This window comes from Mustela lutreola, chromosome 10 (genome assembly GCF_030435805.1).
Source record: "Mustela lutreola isolate mMusLut2 chromosome 10, mMusLut2.pri, whole genome shotgun sequence".
Taxonomy (NCBI): domain Eukaryota; kingdom Metazoa; phylum Chordata; class Mammalia; order Carnivora; family Mustelidae; genus Mustela; species Mustela lutreola.
Window position 1 is genome coordinate 36,003,937 of NC_081299.1, and position 27,557 is coordinate 36,031,493.

General features: G+C 37.7%; 1 protein-coding gene across 2 annotated transcripts in view; it reads right to left on the reverse strand.

Moving 5' to 3' along the window:
• Positions 1-27,557, reverse strand: part of PIK3R3 (phosphoinositide-3-kinase regulatory subunit 3) — a 138,673-nt gene that overhangs the window by 35,488 nt on the left and 75,628 nt on the right. For both annotated transcript variants that reach the window (XM_059137793.1, XM_059137792.1), the window contains exons 2-5: positions 14,304-14,412; positions 11,650-11,748; positions 839-1,019; positions 80-205 (exon numbers count right to left, since the gene is read on the reverse strand). In XM_059137793.1, coding sequence (XP_058993776.1) covers positions 80-205; positions 839-1,019; positions 11,650-11,748; positions 14,304-14,386 — 489 coding nt within the window. In that variant the 5' untranslated portion in view covers positions 14,387-14,412. The remainder of the gene's footprint in view (positions 1-79; positions 206-838; positions 1,020-11,649; positions 11,749-14,303; positions 14,413-27,557) is intronic.

Here is a 27,557-nt window from a genome sequence, read left to right on the forward strand (position 1 = left end):
TGGCAGGTGAATTATAGAAAATCTGAAGTAACTGTACCATTGCATACTTAATTGGCCTAAACAACAAAAATTTACTAACCTGGGATGTTCTGGTATATTCCTCATATAGCCTATCATACTCTTTACTCTTTTCCTGATACTGAGAGTGGTACTCTTGCAGTTTTTTACCAACTGCATCAATGTTGTCTTCTTTTACCAGCTGATCCTGTACAGTTAAACACAAGAAATAAAGGATGTTAACATTATGACACGTGAATTTTTCCACATCTATTATTTTTAAATTGTTTTTCTACTGTAAGTTTAAGCCACTGTATTAAGCATGCAAAAGCACTAAATCCTTTTTTTAACTCTCAGTCTTTAGATCACATCAAAATAGTTAATACTTGAAAAATTAAGAAACAAAGTATAAATAGGAAACAGAAACAGAAGTATTTTTATACAAAGTTAATAAGAACATGCAACAAGCTATTAAGGACAGTAGCCAAAAAATAAGTTCCAGAAATATCTTAAATCTTAAGTGGGAAATTTAAAATGACTAGATTTGTTCTTTTTTTTACTGATAAGCCTGGTAAATTAAAATGAAGTGATGTTAAAAATGACTTGAACAGCTATCAAGAACTTCTATAGGGGCATGTCAGTGGCTCAATCAGTTAAGCATCTGCCTTTGGCTCAGGTCAATCTTGGGGGTCTGGGGATCAAGCCCCACATTGGGCTCCCTGCTCAATGGGGAGTCTGCTTCTTCCTCTCCCTTTCCTCCTCCCCGCTGCTCATTCTCTCTCTCTCTCTCTCTCTCTCAAATAAATAAATAGTCTTTTTAAAAAAACTTCTATAATCATACCTGTTGGTATCTGGACACTGGGTACATTAGCTTCACATCAAGTTTGGGATTGTACTGAGCAAGAGATTCATGATGATAGTGGTTAATGAGCTCCACCACAGAATTAAATGTCAGAGGATCAGAAAAGCCGTATTTACCATCTCGATGATAGATCTTTATTAATTTATTATTGCCTCCCTTCCTGTGAACAAGACAGCAACTGTAGATTTTTTTCCCCAAAATTTTATCAAAGTACTACTTTCATATGGAGATATAAAAGTATAATGTCATGTAATAAACAAGTTTTACTATGTTAATGAGACTGGAACTGGTAAAAAGGCATACACAATTATGTGTGTAAAAATATATACAACATCTTGTTATTTTTATAACTATTTCATTTATCTATAAACATATCTTGATTACTAAAGGCAAATATACTTATCCAGCAGTCAGTATCAACAAATTTAACAAAAATAATCACTTAAGAAAAATAACTAAAACAGAAGTAAATTATATCTTTTGTTTATTTTCTGAATGGATTTTCTAATTTAAATTCTAATAATATTTTTTTCAGAAAGAGCAGAGACAATCTCTTTGGGACCTAAAGATGCAAGGTTGTGTGTCTGTGGGGGGAAGCAGACGCCATCTCTGTATGAAGGGGGATGATAAACATTGAGTCACACATAATCACCAACACCCTCAAGGTTTTATTGTGAATGTACAAACATGAATGATTTATAATTGTGTAATTAATCTAGCACCTTACATTATTTTGTCTTTTATATTTGCTTATAATTCTTAGAAATGACTATTTATTTAGACCATCACAATAGTTAAATGATTCAACAGATTCAACTGTCTTTCAACTGCTTTCTAAAGTATAGCTTTTGAAGAGCTATTTATATTAGAATGAGGTAATTTGATGCTTAAATAGTTTAGACCACTTTTGCTTATTGAGTCATATCCAATGGTTCCTTAAAGATAATTTATAACCAAAGCTTAAAATGGCAGTGTTTTCCAAGTTCCACACAGTGTAATCAAACCACAGCAGGTTGATTCATTCTATCATAGCAAAACACTGCCCCATTCCCACTCAAGTCTTCTTCTAACAGCATGCAGACTTAATGGGGGGAAAAATATGTCTCCACATCTCTTTATGCCACGCTATTACACATGATAAATGAGGCACTGGGATTTGTGAAAGGTCAAACATAACAGGTTTGAATCTATGGAATGATTTAATAATGCTTATACAAAATCAGTATTTAGATGGATGAAGAACTATTCCTATAAAATGCATATTAGAAGGACCACCTAATCATATGTAGTTATTATAGGTATGTACACCCAGACATATACTCACAATAAATACAGGCTGGTCTCTCTGTTAGAGAAAAGTTAAAAGGCATGCATTCATTCAAAATAACTTTATTTGGGGCACCTGGGCAGCTCAGTTGGTAAAGCATCTGACTTGATTTCAGTTCAGATCATGATCTCAGCAGGGTGGTGAGATTAAGCCCTGTACCTGGCTCCACGCTGGGCATGGAGCCTGGTTAAGATTCTCTCTCCCTCTGCCCCTCCCCACTCTAAACAGAACAAAACAAAACCCAAAAAGCTTTGATCATTATATATGCCAGGAACTGTATGAGGTACAGTTCACATAAGGATGAACAAGTCAGACTTATTTTAAAATAGAACATAACAATAAACTAGATGCATCAAATGGTAATAGGGCCTATGGAAAAAAAAAAAGCAGAGTAAAGGAAAGAGATCATTCTGGGGGTGGAGGGTTTGCTATTTTATATGTTGCACAAGAAAAAAACACTCTATTCAGGTGACATTTAAGCACAGTTCTAAATGAAGTGAGTGAACTAGCACAGCAGATACCTAGGGGGAAAGTTTTTCAGGCAGAGGGAACAGCAAGAACAAAGCCCCTGAGGTAATAGCTTGGTTGGCATGTTCAAGGAACAGCAAGGAGGCCAGTGATGCTGGGGCTGAATGAGCAAAAGGGAGAGCACTAGTAGGAGAGAAGTAAGAGCTGTAAAATAAGCTCAGATCATATAAGAGTCTGAAGCCAATTTATGGGCTTTGGCTTTTACTGAGTAAGATGGGGAGACACAAGAGGATTCTGAGCAGAATGATATCATCTACCATGTATTTTAAAAGGCTCACTCTAACTGCTGGGTTAAGAAGAAACTGGTCAAAGTGAGTAGGGGTAGAAGTAGAAAGATCAGTTTGGGAGACTATTAAAATAATCTAGGCAAGTGATGATGGCATCCTGAACAAGGATAGTAGCAGAGGAGATTGTGAGCAGAGGAGATTGTGAGATCGTGAGATTCTGAATATATTCAGAAGAAAGCTGACAAGATATACTGATCACATGGACAGATATAAGAGAAAGAGACAACATAGAGAGGATTTCAAGTTTTTTATCTTAAGAAATCAAAAGAATAGAATTGTTATTTATTGAAATGAAGAAGATTATATAAAAAGAACATGTTTAAAAAGGGAAAGTATTTTGTTTTTAGACATGTTAAGTTTGAGATGCTAGTGAACATCTGAGGGTAGATGATCCGGCAGTCTACTTGAAGAATCTAAAGTTCAGGAACTGTCAGCCTATAGATATTACTTGACATGAGCACAGTTGAACAAAAGAAGAGGTCCCAGGTCTAAGTCCTGGGGTTCGCCAATGGTTAGCAGTTAGGAAGAAGATGAAGAACCAGCCAAGGAAACCAAGAGCAATTAATAAAGTTAAAAGAGGGACGCCTGGGTGGCTCAGTTGGTTAAGCAGCTGCCTTCGGCTCAGGTCATGATCCCAGCGTCCTGGGATCGAGTCCCACATCGGGCTCCTTGCTCTGCAGGGAGCCTGCTTCTCCCTCTGACTCTGCCTTCCACTCTGTCTGCCTATGCTCGCTCTCGCTCGTTCTCTCTCTGACAAATAAATAAATAAAATCTTAAAAAAAAAAAAAGGTTAAAAAAATAAATAAATAAAGTTAAAAGAGAACTAAGAGCATGGTGTATTTTTAAGAAAGCATTTCAACAAAGAGAAATTGATCAACCAGGTAAATGATCTTAGGACTTGGTGAAGTAGAGATCACTAAATGATCTTGATAAAATAGTTTCAGTGGACTGTAATTGATTAGAGAGAGTGAAAGAAATGACTACAAGAACTGTCTTGAGGTGTATTGCTATAAACAGGGAGCAGAGAAATAGGAAAGTGATTAGAAAGAGATATAGACTCATGGAATTTTTTTTTAGATTTTATTTATTTTAAAGATTTTATTTCTTTATTTGACAAAGAGAGAAAGAGCTCCAGCTGGGGGCAAGGGGGAGAGAGGGAGAAGCAGATTCCCCACTGAGCAGGAAAGCCAACCCAGGGCTCCATCCCAGGACCTTGGGATCCTGACCTGAACTGAAGGTTGAGGCTTAAGGGACTGAGCCCCCCAGGTGTCCTTCTTTATTATTCTTAAATGGGAGATAGTATTACATATTTATATGTTGAAGATGGGCTCAGTAGAGAGACAAAAACAGATGATGGCCTTTAGACAAGATAATTCCTAAGGGTGATGTCCTTGAACAGAATAGAGAGATGGGATAGGATTGAGCCCACAAGTAAAAAATTTACAGTCATCCACTAGAAGCAAAGAGAAAGGGCATTCACATTCAGGTATAAATATGTTGATAGCTGTGGCAACAGGACCATGAGATAGATATCTTTTGACTATCTCAAAGTTATCAGTGAAACAGAACGCAATTTCTTTTTTTTTTTTTTTTTAAGATTTTATTTGTTTTGAGAGAAAGAGTGCGAGAGAGCACAGAGGGAGAGTGAGAAGGAGAAGCAAACTCCCTGCTGAGTAGAGAGCCTGATGCAGGGCCTGACCCCAGGACCCTGAGATCGTGACCTGAGCTGAAGGCACTTCACTGACTGAGCCACCCTCGTGCCCCAAGAATGGTGAATTTTCTATTATATTTCTCTCCCTCACTGTACTCTTCTTTAACAGAAGAATCATGCTATTCCTTCTCATATCCTACAACCTGGCCTAATGCCTGGCATATATCAGATTCCTAAGGATTTAACTACCCCAGGGCACCTGTGTGGCACAGCTGGTTAAGCACCTGACTCTTGGTTTGGCTCAGTTTGTGATCTCAGGGTTGTGAGATCAAGCCCACACTGGGCTTGCTCAGCGCAGAGTCTGTTTATGAGACTCTCTCCGCCCCTAACCCCTGCTCACTCGCTCGCTCTCTCAAATAAATAAATAGATCTTTTTAAAAAATTTAAATATGCAGATTTTCTACAATGAATACTATTTTTAAAAATGGTTACTGGGGGCACCTGGGTGGCTCAATTGATTGGGCATCTGACTCTTGGTTTCAGCTCAAGTCCTGAGCTTGGTTCATGGAGTCAAGCCCCATGTCAGGCTCTGAGCTCAGCACAAAATCTGCCTGTCCCTCTCCTTCTGCCCCTCCTCTGATCCACACAATCTCTCTCTCAAATAAAATCTTAAAAAAAAAAAAAGTTACTGAATTGGAAAACTTCTATTTCCTTATCAGCTACACCTCACAGTCTGATTTCACTCTCATTCCTCTCATTTGAGGGTCACCAACAACTTTTTTTTTGAGAGAGAGAGAAAGCATCAGGGGGGTAGATGGCAAATGGAGAGAATCTTTTTTTTCTTTAAAGATTTTATTTCTTTATACATTTATTTATTTATTTGAGAGAGAGACAGGGAAAATGAGAGAGCACAAAGGGGGAGGAGAGGGAGAAGCAGGCTCCCCACAAAGCAGGGAGCCCAACTCGGGACTCGATCTCAGGACCCTGGGATCATAACCTGAATCCAAGGCAGATGCCTAACCTATTGAGCCACCCACCTGCCCTGGGAGAGAGAAAATCTGAAGCAGGCCCAATGCCAAGCACAGAGCCCAACCTCACACCCTGAGATCACAACCTAAACCAAAATCAAGAGTCAGACACTTAACTGACTGAGCCACCCAGGCACCATGAGGGTCACTAACAACTTGTACTAAATTCAGACTCGGCCTGCCTCCTCCCTCTACCCCAGGCTCAGATTCTTTGTAGTGCTGAGATTTCTACTTTCCCTTCCTTCTTCCCCCTACCATCTGTTTTTAATATTTTGTCCTCCCGTGACTTCTATGACATTACACTTTTCTCTCAAACTCTTTTGACTGAAAAAAAAAAAAAAGAAAACCACCTCTTTTGACTGTTCTTCCTCTGTTCCTTCCTGCTGCTAAACACAGTCCCTAGAAATATTTGCCTTCAGGGGCACCGGGGTGGCTCAGTGGGTTAAAGCCTCTGCCTTTGGTGCCTGTCATGATCCCAAGGTCCTGGGATTGAGCCCCACTTCGGGCTTTCTGCTCAGCGGGGAGCCTGCTTCCTCCTCTCTCTCTCTCTCTGCCTGCCTCTCAGCCTACTTGTGATCTCTATCTGTCAAATAAATAAATAAAATCTTTAAAAAAAAAAAAAATTTTGCCTTCAGCCTCTACCTTTCCTTCCCTCTATATACTCTCTCCTTAAAATCCCATTTACTCTATGTAGATGGTACCTGAATCTTTTTCTAGTTTTATGCTCTCCTCTAAGCATTATATCTGCATTTCTAACTATACTCTATATTTATACCTGGAAGTTCTGGAGCAGGTAAAAATCAACATCTTTCCCCTGTTCTCTATAAAACAACTGTTCCTGACTTGCCTATTTCTATAAATGGCACATTCATTCTAAGCCCAACAAGCTCAAACCAGTCATCTTTAACTCTCCCCCCAACCTCATACCTACTCTATTATTAAACCCTTGTGCTCTTAGCTCTCTATTGCCTCTTACTTTGACTCCTCAACTCCTTTCCTAGAGCTGCTCTCCTAGCTAACAGTGTATTCCACCTTTCCATCATTTCATTCCCCTGCTTAAAACACTTTCTTCATTGTGGTTTCTGTGGTTTGGTGTTTTTTTTTTTTTTTTTGCTTAGAAATAAAATTCAAATTCCTGACCACAGCTCATTAGGCTCTATGCATCTGCTCCTTCCCACTTTCAAGTTCATCTCCTACCACTCTGTGGTTCACACTGTAAGCCAGCCACAGCAATCTTTGTATTCACTGGATCCACCAAATCTTTCCAAAAATCAGTGCTTGGCATTTTCTGTTCCCTCTTCTTGGAACAATTTCCTGGCTGGTTCTTACATATCCTTACATATCTTACATATCCAGAGGTAGGTCATTTCCTCACAGAGGCCCTCCTTCTCGAAATTATCTTAAATTCCCTCTTCCTATATCCCTATCACATAACCCTGTGTATTCCCTATATAGTATTTCATATACTGTTAAGTTATTTTTTATGTGTTTATTGTGTCTTCTTCTCCTCTATTCCTACTTCTACTTCCAAATATAAACACGATAGACAGGAAACCATGTCCAGCTTGTTCATCATTTCCTTTTCCTAACTAAAACAGTACTTAGAACATTGTGGGCATTCAATAAATATTAAGTGATTAAAAAATAAATTTATTCTGGGTCACCATTACCTCTCAATTCATAATAGTCTGTTTTTAAAATTTTCTTTTCTTTTTTTTTAAGTTCTACGCCCAAAGTGGGGCTTGACTCAACCCTGAGATCAAGAGTAGCATGCTCTACCAACTGAGCCAGCCAAGCACCCCAATGATTCATGATATTCTAACCCTTTACTAGTATCTATCCTCTTTTATTCTTTTCAAATGTAGTCTGATCATATACTTCCCTGCTGAAAAAATGAAATGGTTTCCTCTGCCTACCTACAATATTAAATACAAACTACACATTTTAGAATTCAAGACCCTCCTTAACATGAGCCTTTTCCAACCCTGCATCCCTGATCACTTGTTTCTCTTGTTGACTTGGCCCTCTAGCCAAATGGGACTGCATCTGAGAGAACAGGGCACTATAGTTTCTCACCTCCATATCTCTGTTCCTGTTGTTACCTAATCCTGCAACTTCCCCTCCCACTTTTACATGGTCAAACCCATTCCCTTCTTCCAGACAAATGGCAATGCAATTTTTTCCATGAAGGGCAGCTTTCTATATTCTCTCAACAAAATATATCTTTCCTTCCTTTCAGCCCCCAAAGCACATTGTTTGAACTTCTCCCATTATTTTGGTTTAATTCAAAGCAATTTTCTTATTCCTGTTGCCCTCACCAGATTATGGCTACTTTGAAGCAAAAAATGTTAACTTTCTTAGATCCTCTGCAGAGTAATTAGTACTGAGCTATGAGTATTTACTAAACCCTAGTAAGACCATCACTTTTCTGCCTAACAAAATCTACCTAGGCCCAGCTAAACTGTCATTTCCTCTAAGAAAACTTCTCTTTGTCTCTCTCTTATTTATTCTTTCTTTTCAAATAGTTACTGGGTACCTACATGTCAGACGTTCTGCTAGATACAAAAATTTTAAAATATTCTTGCCAATGTCCATGGACCAAAGGACAAATAAAATGTAGTACACACATGCAATAGAATACTATTCAGCCTTAAAAAGGAAGAAATGTATGACATGCTACAATATGGATGAACCTTACAAACATTACTTTATATAAAAAAAGCCACACAGCAAAGGACAAATATTAAGATTCTACTTATATGAGGTACCTAAAATAATCAAATTTGCAAAGACAGAGAGAAAAACAATGGTTACCAGGAGTTAGGAGAAGGGGTAAATGGGGAGAACTTTAATATAACACTATAATGCATTAAGGTATAGTATATATGTATCTCTCCTATTCCACCATTACACAACAAATTATGAATGCTTGAGGGTAAAACCACATCTTATTCATGCCCTTATTCCTGGTCCTACCATAATATCTAGCACAACAATAACCCTCTAAACTTTAAAGCTGCCCAACAATAGACTGGGCTGCCTCAAAGGGAAGATGCTAGCTCCCTCTGACTGAAAGATCACAGGAAAGCTCAATGATTCTGAAAAGTGCTTGCAGGGAATTCCAACATCTGCAGAAACCCAGTTGAATGAGGTAGCATTAATGATCCCTTCCAGCTGTAGGTCTCTAGCATAAGAATTCTCATGGTGGCTTTGACTGGGACCCCTTGCCAGCTTTTGTTCCTGAACAGCACTGCAACTTCAGGTAAGTGATGGAACTTTTGCAGGTCCTTTTCCTCAGCCCAAGATACAAAAATTGTTGCTTTTAGTTAGTTGCATTTAGGAATCTAACCATCATAAAAGAATGCCTTAGTGTGGGATTAAAACCATTTTTCAGATAAATGAGGACATTCATTCTGTTAATAAATATTTATTAGGCATCCATTGTTTAATGCCTATCCATTATCACACACTGCAGTCTGGAAATAAAACGATGATCAAAAAAGTCCCAAATAGCAGAGAACTTAATTCTAGTAGGGTGAGAACTACAAAATGGAAAAGGAGACGAAAATACAGAAGTGGCCCAAACAGAAAATTAAATTGAGGCACTATACATCCTCGGAGAGCTACTTTGGATAGAGTAGTTCAGGAAGACCTGAAGAGGTGGCAATTATGCAGAGATCTAAATGACAAAAAGTAAACAAAGATGCAAAGATCAGAAAGACCTATTGCAGGGATGCCTGGGTGGCTCAGTGGGTTAAGCAGCTGCCTTCGGCTCGGGTCATGATCCCAGCGTCCTGGGATCGAGTCCCACATCGGGCTCCTTGCTCGGCTGGGAGCCTGCTTCTCCCTCCGCCTCTGTGGCTTCTCTGCCTGCCTGTGCTCGCTCTCTCTGATAAATAAATAAAATTAAAAAAAAAAAAAAAAAGAAAGACCTATTGCAGAGGCCCTGAGGGAGGCATAAGCCTCACTTGCCTGAAGTATGAAAAGGCTAGAGAGGTTGAATGTAGGGGGGAGGGGGAGGAATGAAGTTTAAGAAGTAGACCAAGTCCAGGTCAAATAGAGTTCTGTAAGCTAGAATAAAATCCAAATTCTTTACCTTAAGTGCAGTAGGGAAACTCTTAAAAGAACTTTAAGCAAGGGAGTAATCCAGACTCATTCCTTAAAATGATCACTCTAGTAGTTTCTGTGCAGAAAATGGTCAACAGGGGTGGGAAAGTTAGAAATTGTAAGATGCTGAGAGGCCTGTCAGGAAATGACTGCAAAAAATCAAGCAAGATGATGGTGGGCTTACTGTTGAGTGACAGAGAAGTATGATGAGATTACGAATATAGATTTGGAGGTAAAGTTGTCAGGACTTGTTCAATGATGGATCTGGATGTGAAGATGAGGAAAGTAAGAGGGGGAAAAGCTGTAACTTGAGTACTGTAGAAACGGTGGTTCTATTTCGGGGTGGGGTAGAAAGAAAGAAAAAAAAGTAGAAGAGAAACAGTTTGGGTAGGAAGAGTTGGGTTAGAAAATAAGAACTCTCCTTTGACCATGTTCAAATTAATATGTACCCTAGTTATGTAAGCAGCAAAGTCAAGTAGGCAAGTGGAGATCTGGAGGTCAGAGCTGGAGATGGGGTTTATGAATTATCACCATTTAATGGCATATTAAAGCCATGGAACAGGACAAGCTCACCTTGGGAGAACCAATACAGAGAAGGGAAGGAGGCCCAACTCCAAGTCTGGAACACTTAACACTTAGATATTGAGCAAAGGAATGGCTGGCCTAGAGTTAGGAAGAAAATCAGGAGTGGGATGTCACAACAGTCAAGACAATAACCTGTTTCTAGGAAGAAATGCCTATGACTAAAGCTGCCAAGAGGTCAGGTGAGGTAAGAAGAGAGAAGTGGTCATTGGTTTAACACTCCTTATGAGAGTGGTAAAGACAGAAGCCGGACTAGAGCAGGGGGAAAAAAACTAAGTGAAGTGAATCATTACAGAATTTTGTTTATTCCTCAGCATAATTAAAAGTTCCAAGGTATTAACTTCCTATAATGCCTTTATAAGAAACTCCAAATTTCTAGCATAAAATACATGATTTTTCCTAAAGATAGTAGGCAGAAAGGCACAAAGAATCAGATACATCTGAATCTGACTCCATCCTCTGCCATTTACTAGCTATATGTCTTTAGGAAAGTTTCTTAACCAGGTTAATCTTCAGTTGCCCATCTATAAAATGGAAATATTAGTAATACCTAATTCATAAGGTTGTTGTGAGGAATAAGATATTGCATGTAAAACGCGTAGCACAATATCGCTGCTATTTTCATTATATTTTTCTTTAGGTAGTACCTTTTTAAAAAAAGCACAGAACTTTATTGTAATTAGACTATTTTAATTGTTAAAATTAAATGTAAAAATATCTGATGCAGTTTTCCTAATCTTTTAAAATATATGTCCCATCTTTGTAAATATAAAAGGTGATACATCCATCACTTAGGAGATTCTAATATGCCCACGTGGATGGCATGATAGAGGCTAAGAATTGTTTTATCTTCTACATATCCTTGTAAGCCTAAACTATGTTAAGCTTTACTCTCTGAAGTCTGCATTAAGGAAAATAATAGGGCTATTAGAGAGGTAGATTCCCAACATATCTTAATAACCTCAGGCTGTCCCCATGACTTCTACTTCACATACAAAGTCAACAGTATTAATTCTTACTTCGTAACTTACTTTGAGGGATTTTAGCTTTTTAGTTTTATTCCTACATAAAAATTAAAATTGTTGCCATCTTTTTATAAGACATTTAAATATTTAACATATGGAGAAAGGATAGTCAAACAACTAAAACTTATGTTTCTAAATTAAGTAAAAATATTTTAAAATGTGTAAATAATCATTTAAATAAATACAAAAATCTCTGTATACCCAGAAATAAATAACACTAATAGAGCACTAGTCACAATGCTGAAAAATACTCACCGCAAAGTCAAAGTATAATCCCCCTGCATTTTTGTTGAGGCATCTCTGACCAAGAATGTACCATCTGGCATATCCCGTAATTTATCATTAACCTCCTCCCTGAAAAACAGATTATAGGAAAAACTGAAAAAAATGTAATCATCAATTGTTCTCTTCACATATTATTACTAAAGCTAGTTGGGAGAGGAGTATGTCTAAGGTCATAGAATAATGGGGACCTTCAGAGGTCATTTAATTCCTCCCCCTAGATAGGATCTTTCTGTTTTGATTTTCAGTATTATGCAATCTAAGGAAGGTCTATTTGCTTTTTAAACTCTTCCAGATTTCAACTGTCTGTAGGGGATAGTATTTCCATTAAGCCTTTAGGGCTTCCTTAGGCAGGTCTGAACTTGCAGGGTTTCAGGAAAAACCAGCAGCTGTTTAGAAAGAAGGTTGTGTTTAAGCAACAGTGGCAGCTGTGTCTGAAGGGGGGGTAATTCACTAAGTTCACAACCTTTCAATATAATCTTCTCCAATATGAATTTATAGTGATGATAAATTCCTCCTGCAGAGTTGGTTTAGGACTTTAAGAAAAAACACTAGAACACTCAGGATATGGCAGGGCACAGAATACTCTTGAGTTACAGACCCACAAGTTCTTAGAATATAAATTTAAACAGTTGCACAATTATAAACAAATATTTTCTGATCTATTTTAATACAAAATATATTAGGTCTCCTTCAAAAAATTAAACATAGGGCGCCTGGGTGGCTCAGTGGTTGGGCCGCTGCCTTCGGCTCAGGTCATGATCTCAGGGTCCTGGGATCGAGTCCCGCATCGGGCTCTCTGCTCAGCAGGGAGCCTGCTTCCTCCTCTCTCTCTCTCTGCCTGCCTCTCTGCCTACTTGTGATTTCTCTCTGTCAAATAAATAAATAAATAAATCTTAAAAAAAAAAAAAAAAAAAAAAAAAAAAAAAAAAAAAAATTAAACATAGAATTACCATATGACTTAGAAATTCCACTTCAGGGTATATACCCCAAAAAACTAAAAGCAGGGACTGGAGGGGCACCTGGGTGGCTCAGTCAGCTAAGCAGCCAACTCTTGATTTCAGCTCAGGTCACGATCTCAGGGTTGTGAGACTAAGCCTCATATGGGCTCCACGTTGGGCAGGGGGCCTACTTATGATTCTCTCTCTCCTTCTGCCCCTCCCCCCCTTTAAAAAATAATAAAGAAATAAAAAACTTTTAAAAGGGACTTGAAAAAACATTTATACACCAATTTTCATGGCAGCATTATTTACAATAGCCAAAAGCTGTAAACAATCCAGATGTTCAAAGCCAAATGTCCAGATGAATGAAAAAATAAAAATTTGGTATATACACATAATGGAACATTATTCAACCTTAAAAAGGAAGGAAATTCTGATACATGCTATAACAACGATGAACCTTGAAGACATTGTGCTAAGTGAAATATGTCAGTCACAAAAGGATAAATACTATACAATTACACTTATGTGAGGTACCTAGAGTAGTCAAATTCATAGAAACAGAAGTAGGGTGGTGGTTTCCCAGGGTTGGGAAGAATAGGCAGAAAAGGCAGTGTTTAATAAGTACAAAGTTTCGCTTCGGGGGAAGATGAAATAGTACCAGAGACAGATGATGGTGATGGTTGAACAATAGTGTGAATGTACTTAATGCCACTGAACTGCACATTTAAAGATGGTTAAAATGGGGGTGCCTGGGTGGCTCAGTGGGTTAAGCCGCTGCCTTCGGCTCAGGTCATGATCTCAGGGTCCTGGGATCGAGTCCCGCATCGGGCTCTCTGCTCAGCAGGGAGCCTGCTTCCTCCTCTCTCTCTCTCTGCCTGCCTCTCTGCCTACTTGTGATCTCCGTCTGTCAAATAAATAAATAAAATCTTTAAAAAAAAAAAAAAAAAAAAAAAAAAGATGGTTAAAATGGTAACAAAGAAAAAAAAAATGAGTGCCACTTTGGTAGTTGAAGAGAACAGACAAAAGAAAGAGAAATATAAGCATACTGAAGAATACACCATCAACCTTGAACCCAATCTGACAGAAATGGATAGGTCTTTTTTTTTTTTTTTAAACTCAAGAAAAACAAGAAATCTGAATATTCAACTTCAATATATATGTACTTTTTCCCTTCTCTAGGTTCAACATTTCCAAAAAATCACATTTTACCTAAGAAGCATTTTACTGCTCTAAACTCCCATTTCTTAAAATGAGGGATGTGAAGAGTGCATCAAAACCACTTGGGGAGGTTGTTAAATGTAGATTCCTGGGCCACACCCCAACTGATTCTTATGTATGCAAAGATTGTGGAACTGTTGCCTTAGACAGAAAGGTAAAGAAAATTAAGTACCTATAACTATCTTTTATAGAAAAACACATGTAGCTATCCTAAATCTTTTCAGTTTCATTATTCAGAGATCTATCCTTAATATAGTATTAAAAGTAATAATCACACCTGTAATTTAAAGATCTTGACAATTTCTTGTGGAAGGACAGCATTTAGAAACTTTTGAAGTGTTCTCACAATTTTTAAAATTGTAATCTTTAAATGACAACTAGTAGGACATGAAAATGTTTTATTTTTAACTTCTCAAAACTGATTTGTTTCTAAACTTCAGTGAATTATAGTAGTATTCTAGTTACCTTGAAATATCCCCCCAGTACCATTCTGCATCCTGAAGAGAAACAGAACTGTCCTTCATTCCATTTGTAACGGCTGAAGTCATTGGCTTAGGTGGCTTTGGTGGAAGAGCTAGAAGAAAAATGAATATTATTCGGTAGCTATAAATTACTATTTGTTTCTAATTTCCTCAGTCAGGAACAGCTCATTAACCAATGTACATTAAGATTTAAATAATTATAAGTTATGTGTTATTTTATGTTAAACATTAGCCAAAGAAGGAATCCTTCTAGAACTCTACCAGTAAATGCCTAAAAGGTGAAGTTTTCAAGCTACTTGGGTTTTTTCCCTTATTAAAATACTAACTTTTAATTCGTCTCTCAAAACACTTCATCTCTCAAAAGACAATGACCCTTTAACAAATAATTCAGTCCAAAAGCCATTAAGTTAGAGTGGTCACAAGGGCCAAGAGTTGGTTGTCAGAGCCCAAAGCAGGTGAAGGAGGATTATGTCCACATAGGAAGGCAGCAACACAGCACAGGATCTCAGAGCTGGAGGAGGGTGAGGACGAGAGCCTCACCAGTGCAGCCTGGCATGAGATGCTAAATCTGAATGAAGGAAGAAGTGCAGTGGCATAGGGCCCGGATGGCCCAGAATAGTGGAGACCAAGCCAATGAGGACACAATCCTCAGAAGAGGGCATACCAATATAATGGGACAAAGTCAGATAAGGGTGGAGTTTCTACTTGGGGGAGGGGAGGCTGGGAGGTGTCGAGGGAATGCAGCAATGACTACAAGAGATGGGGTACATACGGAGTAATAGATCAAATAAATACAACTATTAAAAATAATAGGAAGCAGGTTTCTCATAGTCTAAAAAGGAAGTTACAAATATGGAAAGGTTAAAAAAAACAGAAGGATCCCTCTAGTTTGAACTGGAATTATAGCTATTGATATGAACTCATGAAATTTAATAGAAAGAGAGATGCAGATGTCTATACATATAGGGAATACTCTGTCCCCTGAGAAGTCCTACGATCAGCAGCATCCCACGTATGCATAACTAGCACCCAGATCTTAGTTTTTAATGCTATTCTCTACTAAAAAGAACCAGGGCTCTTTGAAGAAAAGCAGATTCCAAGGCTGAGGTAGAGCTGGGCTACAGCTGGGCTAGAGCAAGAACCAAATGAACCTCGAACATGATGTTATACCAAAAAGTAAAGAGCAAGTGCTCGAAAATGAGGGGCCTTGACAAAAGAATAAAGAAGCCACCTTGAAGGGGTTTCCACTATCAAATATGGAACAACTCAAGCATTGATACAAATGATAGTAAGGTAATATAAGCCATCAAAACAAAATAAGAATCCATGTGCTCATTCAGATGTAAATGAATAAAATGAAAAACCAAAAGATTAACAGAAAGGATTTATATAATCTCAAAGGGCTTTCCCACAAAATGCTTATTAGTCACAAAAGTAAAAAGACAAATAATAATAGTGGAGAAGCCTGGCAAACACTACCTTAATCAAGTAATCAATCAAGTTAGTACCACCAGTAATGATAAAATCTTGGGCCCCCAATAGGATGCACTGGGAAGGACATTAATATCACTTCTGGGATATTCCTGCCAAATACATATAAACTGAATTTAATCATGAGGAAACATCAGACAAATCACAATTCAGAGACATTCTACAAAAACAAAAACAAAAACACAAACAAAAAAACTGGCCTGTAATCTTCAAAATTGTCAAGGTCATGAAAATCAAGAAGATTGAGGAATCATTCCAGATTGAAAAAGACTAGAGAAGCATGACAAATGCAATGTGTAATTCTGGACTGGATTCTTTTTGTTATAAAGGATATTACTGGAACAAGAATGAAACTTGAATGGGAGCTGAGAATAAGATTGGTACTGTAATGTTTCAGCATTAATTTTCTGGTTTTGTGTCACCATTATATAAGAAAATGTTCTTATTGGTGGGAAATACACAAAAATGTGATTATTGCGAGGTATCATGTCAGCAACTTACTCTCAACAGTTCAAGAAAATAAGTTATTAGTACTGTACTTGCAACTTTTCTGTAAGTTTGAGATGGTTTCTACATTTTTTTTTTAATTAACAAAAAAGACAATATGGGGGGAAAGGGGAACAATGTGAATATGTTCTTCAAAACAGAAACTCTTTACTATCAAATGTTTTTAACAAGGATGTAAAAAAATTCAATGTTGAAAAAAATAGTCTTTTTAACAAATGGTGCTAGGACAACTGGTTACCCACATTCAAAAGAATATAGTCAGACCCCTGCATCACACTGCAAGAATTAACTCAAAATGGATCAAAAACCTATATGTAAAAGCTAAAACTATAAACCTTTTTTTAAAAAAGATTTATTTATTTGGCAGAGAGAGAGCACAAGCAGGGGAGCAGCAGGCAGAGGAAGAAGCAGGCTCCTTCCCAAGCCAGGAGCCCAATGCAGGACTTGATTCCACAACCCTGGAATCACGACCTGAGCCAAAGGCAGACATTTAACTGACTGAGCCACCCAGGCAGCCCAAAACTGTAAAACTTTTTAAAGAGAGCAGACTTGAATCTTCATAATTTTGGACTAGGCACTGGTTTCTTAGATAGGAACCAAAAGCACAAAGTAAAGGAAGAAAAAAAAAACCAGATAAATTGGACTTGATCAAAATTAAAAATTTTTGTGCTTCAAATGACATCATCAAGAAAGTGCAAAGACAACACAGAGAATGGCAGAAAATCTTTGTAAATCATATATCTAATAAAGTTGTATCCAGAGTAAATAAGTCTTGCAACTTAATAAAAAGACAAATAACTGAATTAAAAATGAGCACAGGATATGAATAGACATTTCTCCAAAGAAGATATACAAATGGCCAACAAGTACATGAAAAGAGAGTATCAGCCCTCAAGGAAATTAAAATTAAAATCACAATAGGATACCACTCCAGGGGTGCCTGGGTGGCTTAGTTGGCTGAGCATCCAACTCTTGATTTCAGCTCAGGTTGTGATCTCAGCGTCATGGGATCCATCTCCTGTGGCACTCCAGGCTCAGTGTGAGGTCTGCTTGGGATTCTCTCTCCCTCCCCTCTGCTTCTCCCCTTGCTTGCTAGAGCTCTCTCCCTCTCTCCTTCTCTGTCAAATAAATAATAAATAAAATCTTAAAAATATACATATATATACCACTTCACATCCTTTAGGATGACTATACAGTTGACCCTTTGATAATAGGGGTTTGAACTGCATACATGGGTCCTTCTATACACAGGGTTTTTTTGGTTTTTTTCCAATAAATATGTTAGAAAATTTCTTGGAGATTTGCAACAGTTTGAAAAACCTTGCAGACAAAGCACTTGCAGACAAAGACAAAGATATTTTGATAGAAATATCAGAAAGCTTAAGAAAAAGTTAAGTATATCATGAATGCATAAAATGTATGTATATACTAGTCTATTTTTTCATTTACTACCATAAAATATACACAAATCATAAAAAGTTAAAATTTATCAAACTTTTATGCAAACACATACAGACTGTACATGGCCCCATTTGCAGCTGAGGGAGTTATAAACAAAGGTAAAGATACAGTATTAAATCATAACTGCATAAAATTGACTGTAGTACATACTGTACTACTCTAATAATTTTGTAGCCATCTCCTGTTGTTATTGCAGTGAGCTCAAGCGTTATGAGCATCAGCTTAAAATGCCCTGTGTCACTAATCATCTCTGCATGAACAGTTCATCTCTCCGTGAATTATATTTTGCCGTAAAAAGTAATCTCCCATCGTTCTTCCACCTAGAATAACACCAGAGGACCCATACAAAGTGCCACTAGTGATGCTGAAAGCTCCCAAGAAGCCAAGAAAAGTCATGACATTACAAGAAAAAGTTGAACTGCTTGACTGAGGTCTGCAGTTGCCCACCAGTCTAAGGACCATTGTTTTTAAAAAAAAAAAAAAAAAAAAAAAAAAGGAAATTTGAGAAGCCATCCCTGCAGCTATGCCAGTGGATGCAAAAACCTTGCACTTTTTAGGAGATACCTTTTTATCCTGTATTGAAAATGCAGCCTTTATGTGGGTGCAGGATTGCTGTAAGGTACCCATAGACTCTAATATTATTCAGGAAAAAGCTAACTCATTATAGGACAACTTAAAGAAAAAGGAAGGTGAAAGATCTAAAACTGGAGAATTTAACCAGCAAAGGGTAGTTTGGTAATTTTAGAAAGAGGCTTTAAAAATGTCAAGATAATAGCAGAAGCAGCTTCTGCCAACCAAGAGGCAGCGGACAAGTTCCCAGAGGCCATTAAGAAAATCATGAAGTAGAAAGGATGTCTGCCTGAACAGGTTTTTAATGCAGACAAAAGTGCCCTTTTCTGGAAAAAAATGCCACAAAGGACATTCATTAGTAAGAAAGAGAAGCAAGCACCAGGATTTAAGACAGGAAGGGATTTAAAAAGAAAAAAAAAAAAAAAAAAAGACAGGAAGGGATAGGCTAACGCTACCATTTTGCACAAATGCAGTTGGGTTTATGATCAGAACTGCCCTTATCTATAAAGTTGCTAACCCCTGAGCCTTGAAGAGAAAAAATAAACACCAGCTGCCCGTCTTTTGGTTATACAACAAGGCCTAGACAACGAGAACCATTTTTCTGGATTAGTTCCACTGATGCTTTTTGTCCCTGAAGCCAGGAAGTACCTTGACAGTAAAGGACTGCCTTTTAAAGTTCTTTTGATATCAGACAATGTCCCTTGCCACCCAGAACCCCACAAATTCAATACCAAAAGTGTTAAAATGACCTATTTGCCCCCAAACACATCTCTAAATCAGCCTTTAGATCAGGGAGTCATAATGACCTTTAGGGCTCATCATGTACAGTACTCATTGGAAAGGATTATCAGTACTTGGGAAGAGAACCTTGATAGAACAGCATGGAAGTCTAAAAGGATCACATCACTGAAGATGCCATCACTGTTACACAAAAAGCAGTGAAAGCCATCAAGCCCGAAACAATAAATTCCTGCTAGAGAAAATAGTGTCCAGATGTTATACATGATTTCACAGGATTTACAACAGAGTTAATCAAAAAAATCATGAAAAAGACAGTGCATATGGAAGAAAAAAAAAGAAGAAAAAGGTGGCGAGTAAAGGGTTTTAAGAATTTGGAGAAATTCAAGAGCTAAGTGACACATCATAGGAATTAACAGAAGACGACATGATGGAGATGAGTGCTACTGAACCGGTGTCAGATGACAAGAAGGTGAAGAAGCAGTTCCAGAAAACAAGCTGACATTAGACAATCTGGCAGAAGTGTTCCAAATATTCAAAATTGCTTTTGACTTCATTTAGGATTTTCTTTTCTCTATCTTGCCTTCATTTGTATGATACAAGCACTGAAATGGTAGAAGGACTGGTACTGTATAGAACATTTTTTTAGAAAAATGGAAAAGCAAAAATGTCAGATAGAAATTATTACATATTTCCATAATGTTACATCAAGTGTGCCTGCCTCTCCTGCCTCCCCTCCTCCTCCTCTTCTGCCTATGCCACCCTAAGACAGCAAGACCAACTCTTCCTCCTCCTCTTCAACCAACTCAACATGAAGACAACATGGATGAAGATCTTACGATGATCAAATTCCACTTAACAGCAAATAATCATTGTACTGAACTATATGTACATACTGTAGATAATAAATTTATCTGTTATACATGTATTTTGATATGAAAATCTAAGAATTATATAGCAAGAACTGCATGAAACGTTTTTGTCATCATTGCCAAACATACTGATGCTTCATTATCAATGCATGAATTGTTGTATCTGCAAATACATATGAATTTTTTCACATTATCTTCTCATTTTTAAAAAAGATTTTTTTAAAGATTTTATTTATTTATTTGCCAGAGAGAGAGAGAGCGCGCGCACAGGCAGGCAGAGTGGCAGCAGAGGCAGAGGGAGAAGCAGGCTCCCCACCGAGCAAGAAGCCTGATGTGGGACTCGATCCCAGGACGCTGGGATCATGACCTGAGCCGAAGGTAGCCGCTTAACCAACTGAGCCACCCAGGCATCCCATTATCTTCTAACTTTTGATGTCTGCTGTTAGTAATATATATAAGATCTCACAGTGTTTTGTATCATATCACATTCATGCAGGTATTGAAAGATGATTTTGTAAACAGACAACATAAACTTACACAATCAATAAATACAACACTGTAAGTTATTTTCTCTTAGGATTTTCTTTTTTTTTTTTTTAAAGATTTTTTATTTATTTATCAGAGAGAAAGGGGGGCAGAGAGCAAGCACAGGCAGACAGAATGGCAGGCAGAGGCAGAGGGAGAAGCAGGCTCCCTGCCGAGCAAGAAGCCCGATGTGGGACTCGATCCCAGGACGCCGGGATCATGACCTGAGCCGAAGGCAGCTGCTTAACCAACTGAGCCACCCAGGCGTCCCTCTTAGGATTTTCTTAACTAACATTTTCTTTTCTCTATCTTGCCTTATGGTAAGAATACAGTATATAAATACAACATGCAAAAATGTATTAAACAACTGTTTCTGTTATCAGTAAGGCTTCTGGTCAATAATAAGATATTAGTAGGTAAATTTTGGGGAAGTCAAAATTTATACAGAGATTTTGGACTACACAGGGATTGGTGTTTCTAACTCTCACATTATTCAAAGATAAACTGTAATCCAAAAAAAAAGTGTTGATGAGAATGTGGAGAAACTGGAACTCTCAAACACTGCTGTTGGAAATATAAAATGATGTAACTGTACAGTTTAGCAGATCCTCAAAAGGTTAAACCTAGTCATCACCTTACCCAGCAATTTCAATCCTAGTTATATACTCAAGAGAACTGGAACATATGCCCATAAAAAAAACTTGTGTATGAATGTTTATAATAGCATTGTTTGTAATAGCCAGAAAGTGGAAACAACCCCATATCTATCAACAGATGAATGAGTAAACAAAATGTGGTATATACAGAGGAATATTATTTAGCGGTAAAAAGGAATGAAATATTTTATAAAATATGGGCCCAGCACACTTCCACTGCGCAACTCTGCTGAAATATTTTATAAAATATATGAACCATGAAATTGTTTAGGTTAAGTGAAAAGCAAGGCACAAAAGTCCACATTAGATTATTCCACTATCCAGAACAGGCAAATTTACAGAGACAAAAAATAAATTAATGGTTGCCTAGGGCTTGTGGTGGGATTAAAGAGGAAAAGGGAAGGAGAGCTAATGTGTGCAGAGTAGGGTAATGAAAACGTTACAAAATTGTTTGTGGTGATGGTTGCAAAACTCTGTGAATATACTTAAACCTACTGAATTATACACTTTAAGTGGGCGAATTATTACCCTATGTGAATTTTATCTGTTATTTTTTAAAAAGCTGTTATCTAAAAAAAAAAAAAAAAAAATCAGGCTACCAAAATTACTAGATGGGGTAAGACCTTGCTATAATCCATACTTTTTTCCTAAATGCTACTTATACCTATCTTGTTTGGAAAGGACTTGATGTGGCTTATAAAAGAGCTAGAGTTGGACCTATAATTTTGCAAAATTTAAAATTCTTCTACTTATCCATTTATAAGGATTAACAGTTTAAACTTACACTGTATAAAGCATTTTGCTATAGCTATAAAAGGTACAAGGACAAGGTGTTTCCAGCACTCAAAAGAACAAACCTACATGAACAACATAGAGAAACACCTAACCATAACACTCAGCAGAATGAAGTAAATATTATAGTAAAGGTAAAAGCAAAGTCTAATGGAAACCCAGCAAAAGGAGCAATTGATCTCCTCCTGCGGAAACTTGAATGCAAATGCTAAACTGCTCAAACCTAATCCTTAGTGAGCTGAGTGCCATGACCAGCAGGGCCCAACAATATGTTTTCCAACTTTTTAGAAAAACTTTCAAAAATTCCCTTTGGTTTTTTTTTTTTAAGATTTTATTTAATTATTTGAGAGAACAAGAAAGCACAGGCAGGGGGAGCAGCAGAAAGAGAGGGAGAAGCAGGTTCTCTGCTGAACAGGGAGCCCAATGTGGGCTTGATCCCAGGACTCTGAGATCATGACCTGAACTGAAGGCAGGCACTTAACCAACCAGGTGCCCACTATGGTATTTTTTAATTAAAGAGAGTATTCAGGGGCTATAGCACTGTAAAAAGATTATTTCTTTAGTTGTAATCTATAAATAATTTATAAACAGTAAAGTATCACATCAAAGTTAAATGTACTGAAATTAAGAATTATGGTATACTGGGGAATATAAAGGAACATTTCTATTCTTAGGAAATATATATTACGGTATTTAGGGGTTAAGGACCAGGATGATTGTCACTTAAATAGTTGAGAAAAGAACAGTATGACTTTATACATATAGAACATGAATTATAAAACAAATTGAATAAAATGTTAACAAGTGAACCTGATTATGTTCTTTGTATTCTTATTTTTGAAACTTTTCTGTAAGTTTGAAATTATTTCTACATAAAATATTTAATTTTAAAAAGTTAAGAATCAGAGTGAGGTACTTATTAAAACCAGGGAGGAATGGCAGATCTCAGCCCTTATAGTCTATGCTAGGGTTTGACTTTATAAAGGATGGCTTTAAATTTAAAAAATGGAAGAAAAAAGGCTAAAACAACATTTGAATATATGTCTCCAGTCTGTGATAGAGGGAGAAGGGGCACACCCAATTATATAAGCAGTCAGAGAGACTTCAAGCCTTTTGATTCCGAGTACCACAAAACCAGGAGCCAGCTATATATCCCTCATTTTAGGGTGAAGCTTTAACCAACATTCTGTCTGAAACTCTGACCAGTCTTTCTTAATTCTGTAACCCAAACATATAAGCACAGTGGCTGGTACACGGTACACACAATAAATGTGTTCATTCAACAGTGGCTGACCTACTTATTCTAGGCCTTTGTCTCCTCCATCCATAAAATAGGGCTAAATCCTCATAAGATGATTAAATGAGTCAGTATATGTAAACTTACAACAGTGTGTGACACACAGCAATCAATGAATATTAGCTGTTAGACACAGGTGCTAGGCCAGATGCCAAAGATAATGACAAGATAGACAAATGGGCATTTTTTTTTATTAAAAATTTTATTTATTGGGCACCTGGGTGGCTCAGGTCATGATCCTGAAGTCCCAGGATTGAGTCCATCAGGCTCCCAGCTCCAAAGGGAGTCTGCTTCTCCCTCTGACCTCCCCTTTCATGCTCTGTCTCTCTCTCAAATAAATAATTTTTTAAAGATTTTACTTTTATTTATTTGTTAGAGAAATCACAAGTAGACAGAGAGGCAGACAGAGAGAGAGAGAGGGAAGCAGGCTCCCTGCTCAGCAGGACCCAGGACCCATATGGGGCTTGATCCCAGGACCCTGAGATCATGACCTGAGCCGAAGGCAAAGACTTAACCCACTGAGCCACCCACGTGCCCCAATAAAATCTTTTTTTTTTTTTTTTAAGATTTTATTTATGTGAGAGAGGGAGAATGAAAGTGCACCAAAGTGGGGAGAGTCAGAGGGAGAAGCAGACATTCTGCTGAACTGGGAGCCCTACGCAGAACTCAAGTCCAGGACTCCAGGATCATGACCTGAGCTGAAGACAGTTGCTTCACCAACTGAGCCACCCAGGCACCCCTGGTGGGCAATTTAAATAAGTAAAACATATAATTACTGTGCTATGGTTAAACACAGTAAAAGTATTTTTAAAGTGTATCTTTTTTTTTTTTAAGATTTTATTTATTTGACAGAGAGAGATCACAAGTAGGCAGAGAGGCAGGCAGAGAGAGAGAGGAGGAAGCAGGCTCCCTGCTGAGAAGAGAGCCTGATGCAGGACTTGATCCCAGCACCCTGAGATCATGACCCGAGCCGAAGGCAGTGGCTTAACCCACTGAGCCACCCAGGCGCCCCTAAAGTGTATCTTAAAGGGTAAATATTATGGTATATGATTTGATCTCAACTTTTTAAAAAAAGAGTGATGGGGGACCCTGGGTGGTGCAATCAGCTGGGCATCCACTCTTGGTTTCAGCTCATACCGTGATCTCAGGATTCTGAGATTGAGCCCAACATCAGGCTCTGCAAGAGTCTGCTTGACATTCACTCTCTCCCTCTGCCTCTCCTGCCCACTCTCTCAAATAAATATTTAAAAAGAAAAAAGGAGACAGACACAGAAAAAAATGGGTTGCCATGGAGCACAAAATAAGGGCACTGCATCTAGAGAGAATCAAGGAGAAAAGATGGTGTCCTACACTAGAGGAACAGCATGTCTATCTAAAAAAAAAAAAAAAATGCCAAGAGAGAATTTAAAGAAATGCCTGAAACATGGAGAGTACAAGGTCGAGAGAGTGGAAGTTCATTTTAGTCACCTGTCATCTCCTGTGTTCTTACCCCAGTGTGGCCGCCTCCCCTACTAAACCATCTCTTCATTGCTCATCATTCCATTATGTCTTCTGGGCTTTCCTCCTTGATCATTCTCCCTACATTGTAATTAAAGTATTTTATTATTTCAGTATCTTCCCAGAAAGTGTTTTTTCCCCCACTTCCTAGCCTGCTCTGAAGTCTGGCTTTTCCTGAAGAACACTACTAATCTCACAGCTCTTGCTCTTAGAAGGTTGCTCATTTTCCCACACTTCATATACTCTGGGCCTCTGTTCTTCCTTAGCTCTCAATTTTCCTAGAAGGCCCTTTCTTCCTTTATCCACACCTTAAAACTGGTATTTCCTTGACCCACTTTTTACTCTATACTTGCATCTACTCCCATAGCTTCAAATAATATCTATACTCTGATCCCAAAACAGTATTTCTAATAAGAAAGTCTTTTCTAAATAGCTGAGTGTCCAACAGAAGACACCTAATATGTGTCAAGTGCTGTACCAGGCACAGTGAATTAGACCAGTGCTTCTCACATTTACTTATAATAAATCACAAATAACCCAGGGATCTTATAAAAATATAGAATATGCTTGGCTAGGTATGGATTGAGGCCTGGAATTCTGCATTTCGAACAAGCTCCCAGGTGATACCAATGCTGTTGGTCCAAACTTTGAGTAGCAAGAAGTATATACATGTCTCTCTTTGAAAATCTTCTATGCGATAGGAAAAAAAAAATTGGGCAAGTAGATTACAAGTGCCAAAATACAATTGATTTAAAACATGTGGTTCTTTACTACCTCTAAAATCTCTCCAAATTGGCAATAAAAAATATTTTTAACGGTTTAAACAAAAAATAGCAAAGAAATGAAGAGAGGAAACAACAGCAGATGATAGCAACAAAACTTTAATACAGAAAAAGCAAATAGATGAATTTGACTTGGTAGACTGCAAAAACTGAAACCTAAGCCTGAAACGATAAAGTCTAATAAAAAAACAAAAAATCTAATTCACACCACTGTGTTCTGGGCAGCCGGAAACTGATGGCACAACACATCTCTGAAAGGAAGACTGAGTACTGAGACCATAACCTGAAGAACTAGCTGACAAGTCTACAGAAAGAGGAGTTAGATCCCTAGTTCTCTACCCCAACCCCCAAGCAACCAGTCAACTACCCCTCCTCCACACCACACAAAGGCTGCCTGTCAACTTACTGATCCAGAGAAGCAATTAGAGATGCTCTGGACTCAGGGAACACCAACCACAGCTAGGACTAGGGTAAGTCCCTAAATGAAAATAGCAGAATTAAGGAAAAGATAGATGTCCCAACTTCCTTCCCCACCTCAGTTCTTTGAACACTGCACCACCAAGTTTTCATTCCCAGGAAGGAGTCAGGTAGATTTTTCTCTGGGTAAACTGACAAGAACACCAAAAAAGCCCTAAAGATATAGATATTTGGGGGTTACCAAAGAAAAAGATATTCACATCTCACCAACTTTCAGTGAAGGGCTCCAATTAACATAGCTTGATCACTGACATGGAGGTTCCAATCAGCTTTTTAGTATATCATTCCTTTTTTTTTTTTCAATCTTTTTACTCTTTTTTTCATCAACATATAATTTATTATTTGCTTCAGGGATAAAGGTTTGTGAATCATCAGTCTCACACAATTCACAGCACTCACTATAGCACATACCCTCCCCAATGTCCATAACCCAGCCACCCTATACCTCCCCCATACCCTGCCACTGACCAGCAGCCCTCAGTTTGTTTCCTGAGATTAAGAGTCTCTTATGGCTTGTTTCCCTAGTATATCATTCTTAAATAAGAACAAACCCTTTAAAAAAGGAAATTTTGGCACATCCTACAACATGGAGGAATCCTGAAGACATGTCACAAAATGACAGATAAACCAGTCACGAAAGGACAAAGACTATGTGATTTCTCTTAGACGAGGTAGCTAGAGTAGTCAAATTCATGGAGACAGAAAGTAGAATGGTGGCTGCCAGAGGCTGGGGGAAGGTGAATGGGAAGTTAATACATACAGAATTCCAGTGAGGTAAGATGAAAAGGTCTGGAGATGAATGATACTTATGGTTACACAAAAATGTGAATGTACTTAATGCCAAAGAACTGTACACCTAAAAATTATTAAAATGGGGCTCCTGGGTGGTTCAGTCATTAACCATCTGCCTTCAGCTCAGGTCATAATCCTGGGGTCTTGGAATGGAGCCCTGCATCGGGCTCCCTGCTCAGCAGGAAGCCTGCTTCTCCCTCTCCCACTCCCCCTGCTTGTGTTCCTTCTCTTGCAGTATCTCTGTCAATAAATAAATAAAATTTTTAGAAAATTATTAAAATGATAAATTTTATGTTATACATATTTACCATAATTTTAAACATAGAACCAGAAGACATTAAAAAAAAGTTATCAAGATTAAAGAAAACCAAAACCAAACCAAAGGAACTTAGAAGTAAACAAAGAATTCAAGGAAAAGAAAATATCACAGATACACAAAAAAGTATAACATCCTCAGGAAAGGAAATATTGAAACACAAACAAGATCTATAATAAACACTGAAGAACAAGAGCCCTTACATATTAAATTCAAGATAGAGGTTTTTTTAAAAGAACAAAACAAAACAAAAAAACCCTGAACTGACAAGCTGGCAAATAACATCGAGGAAATCTCCCAAGAAGTACAACAAAAAGAGAAAGTAATGAAAACAGAAGATAAAATAAATAGAGGATAAACCCAGAAGGCCCAACACTGAACTAACAGAAGTTCCAGAAAGCAGAGAGAAATATTTAAAATAAATATAAGAAAAAATGTTCAGAAATGAAGGACATAGATTTCCA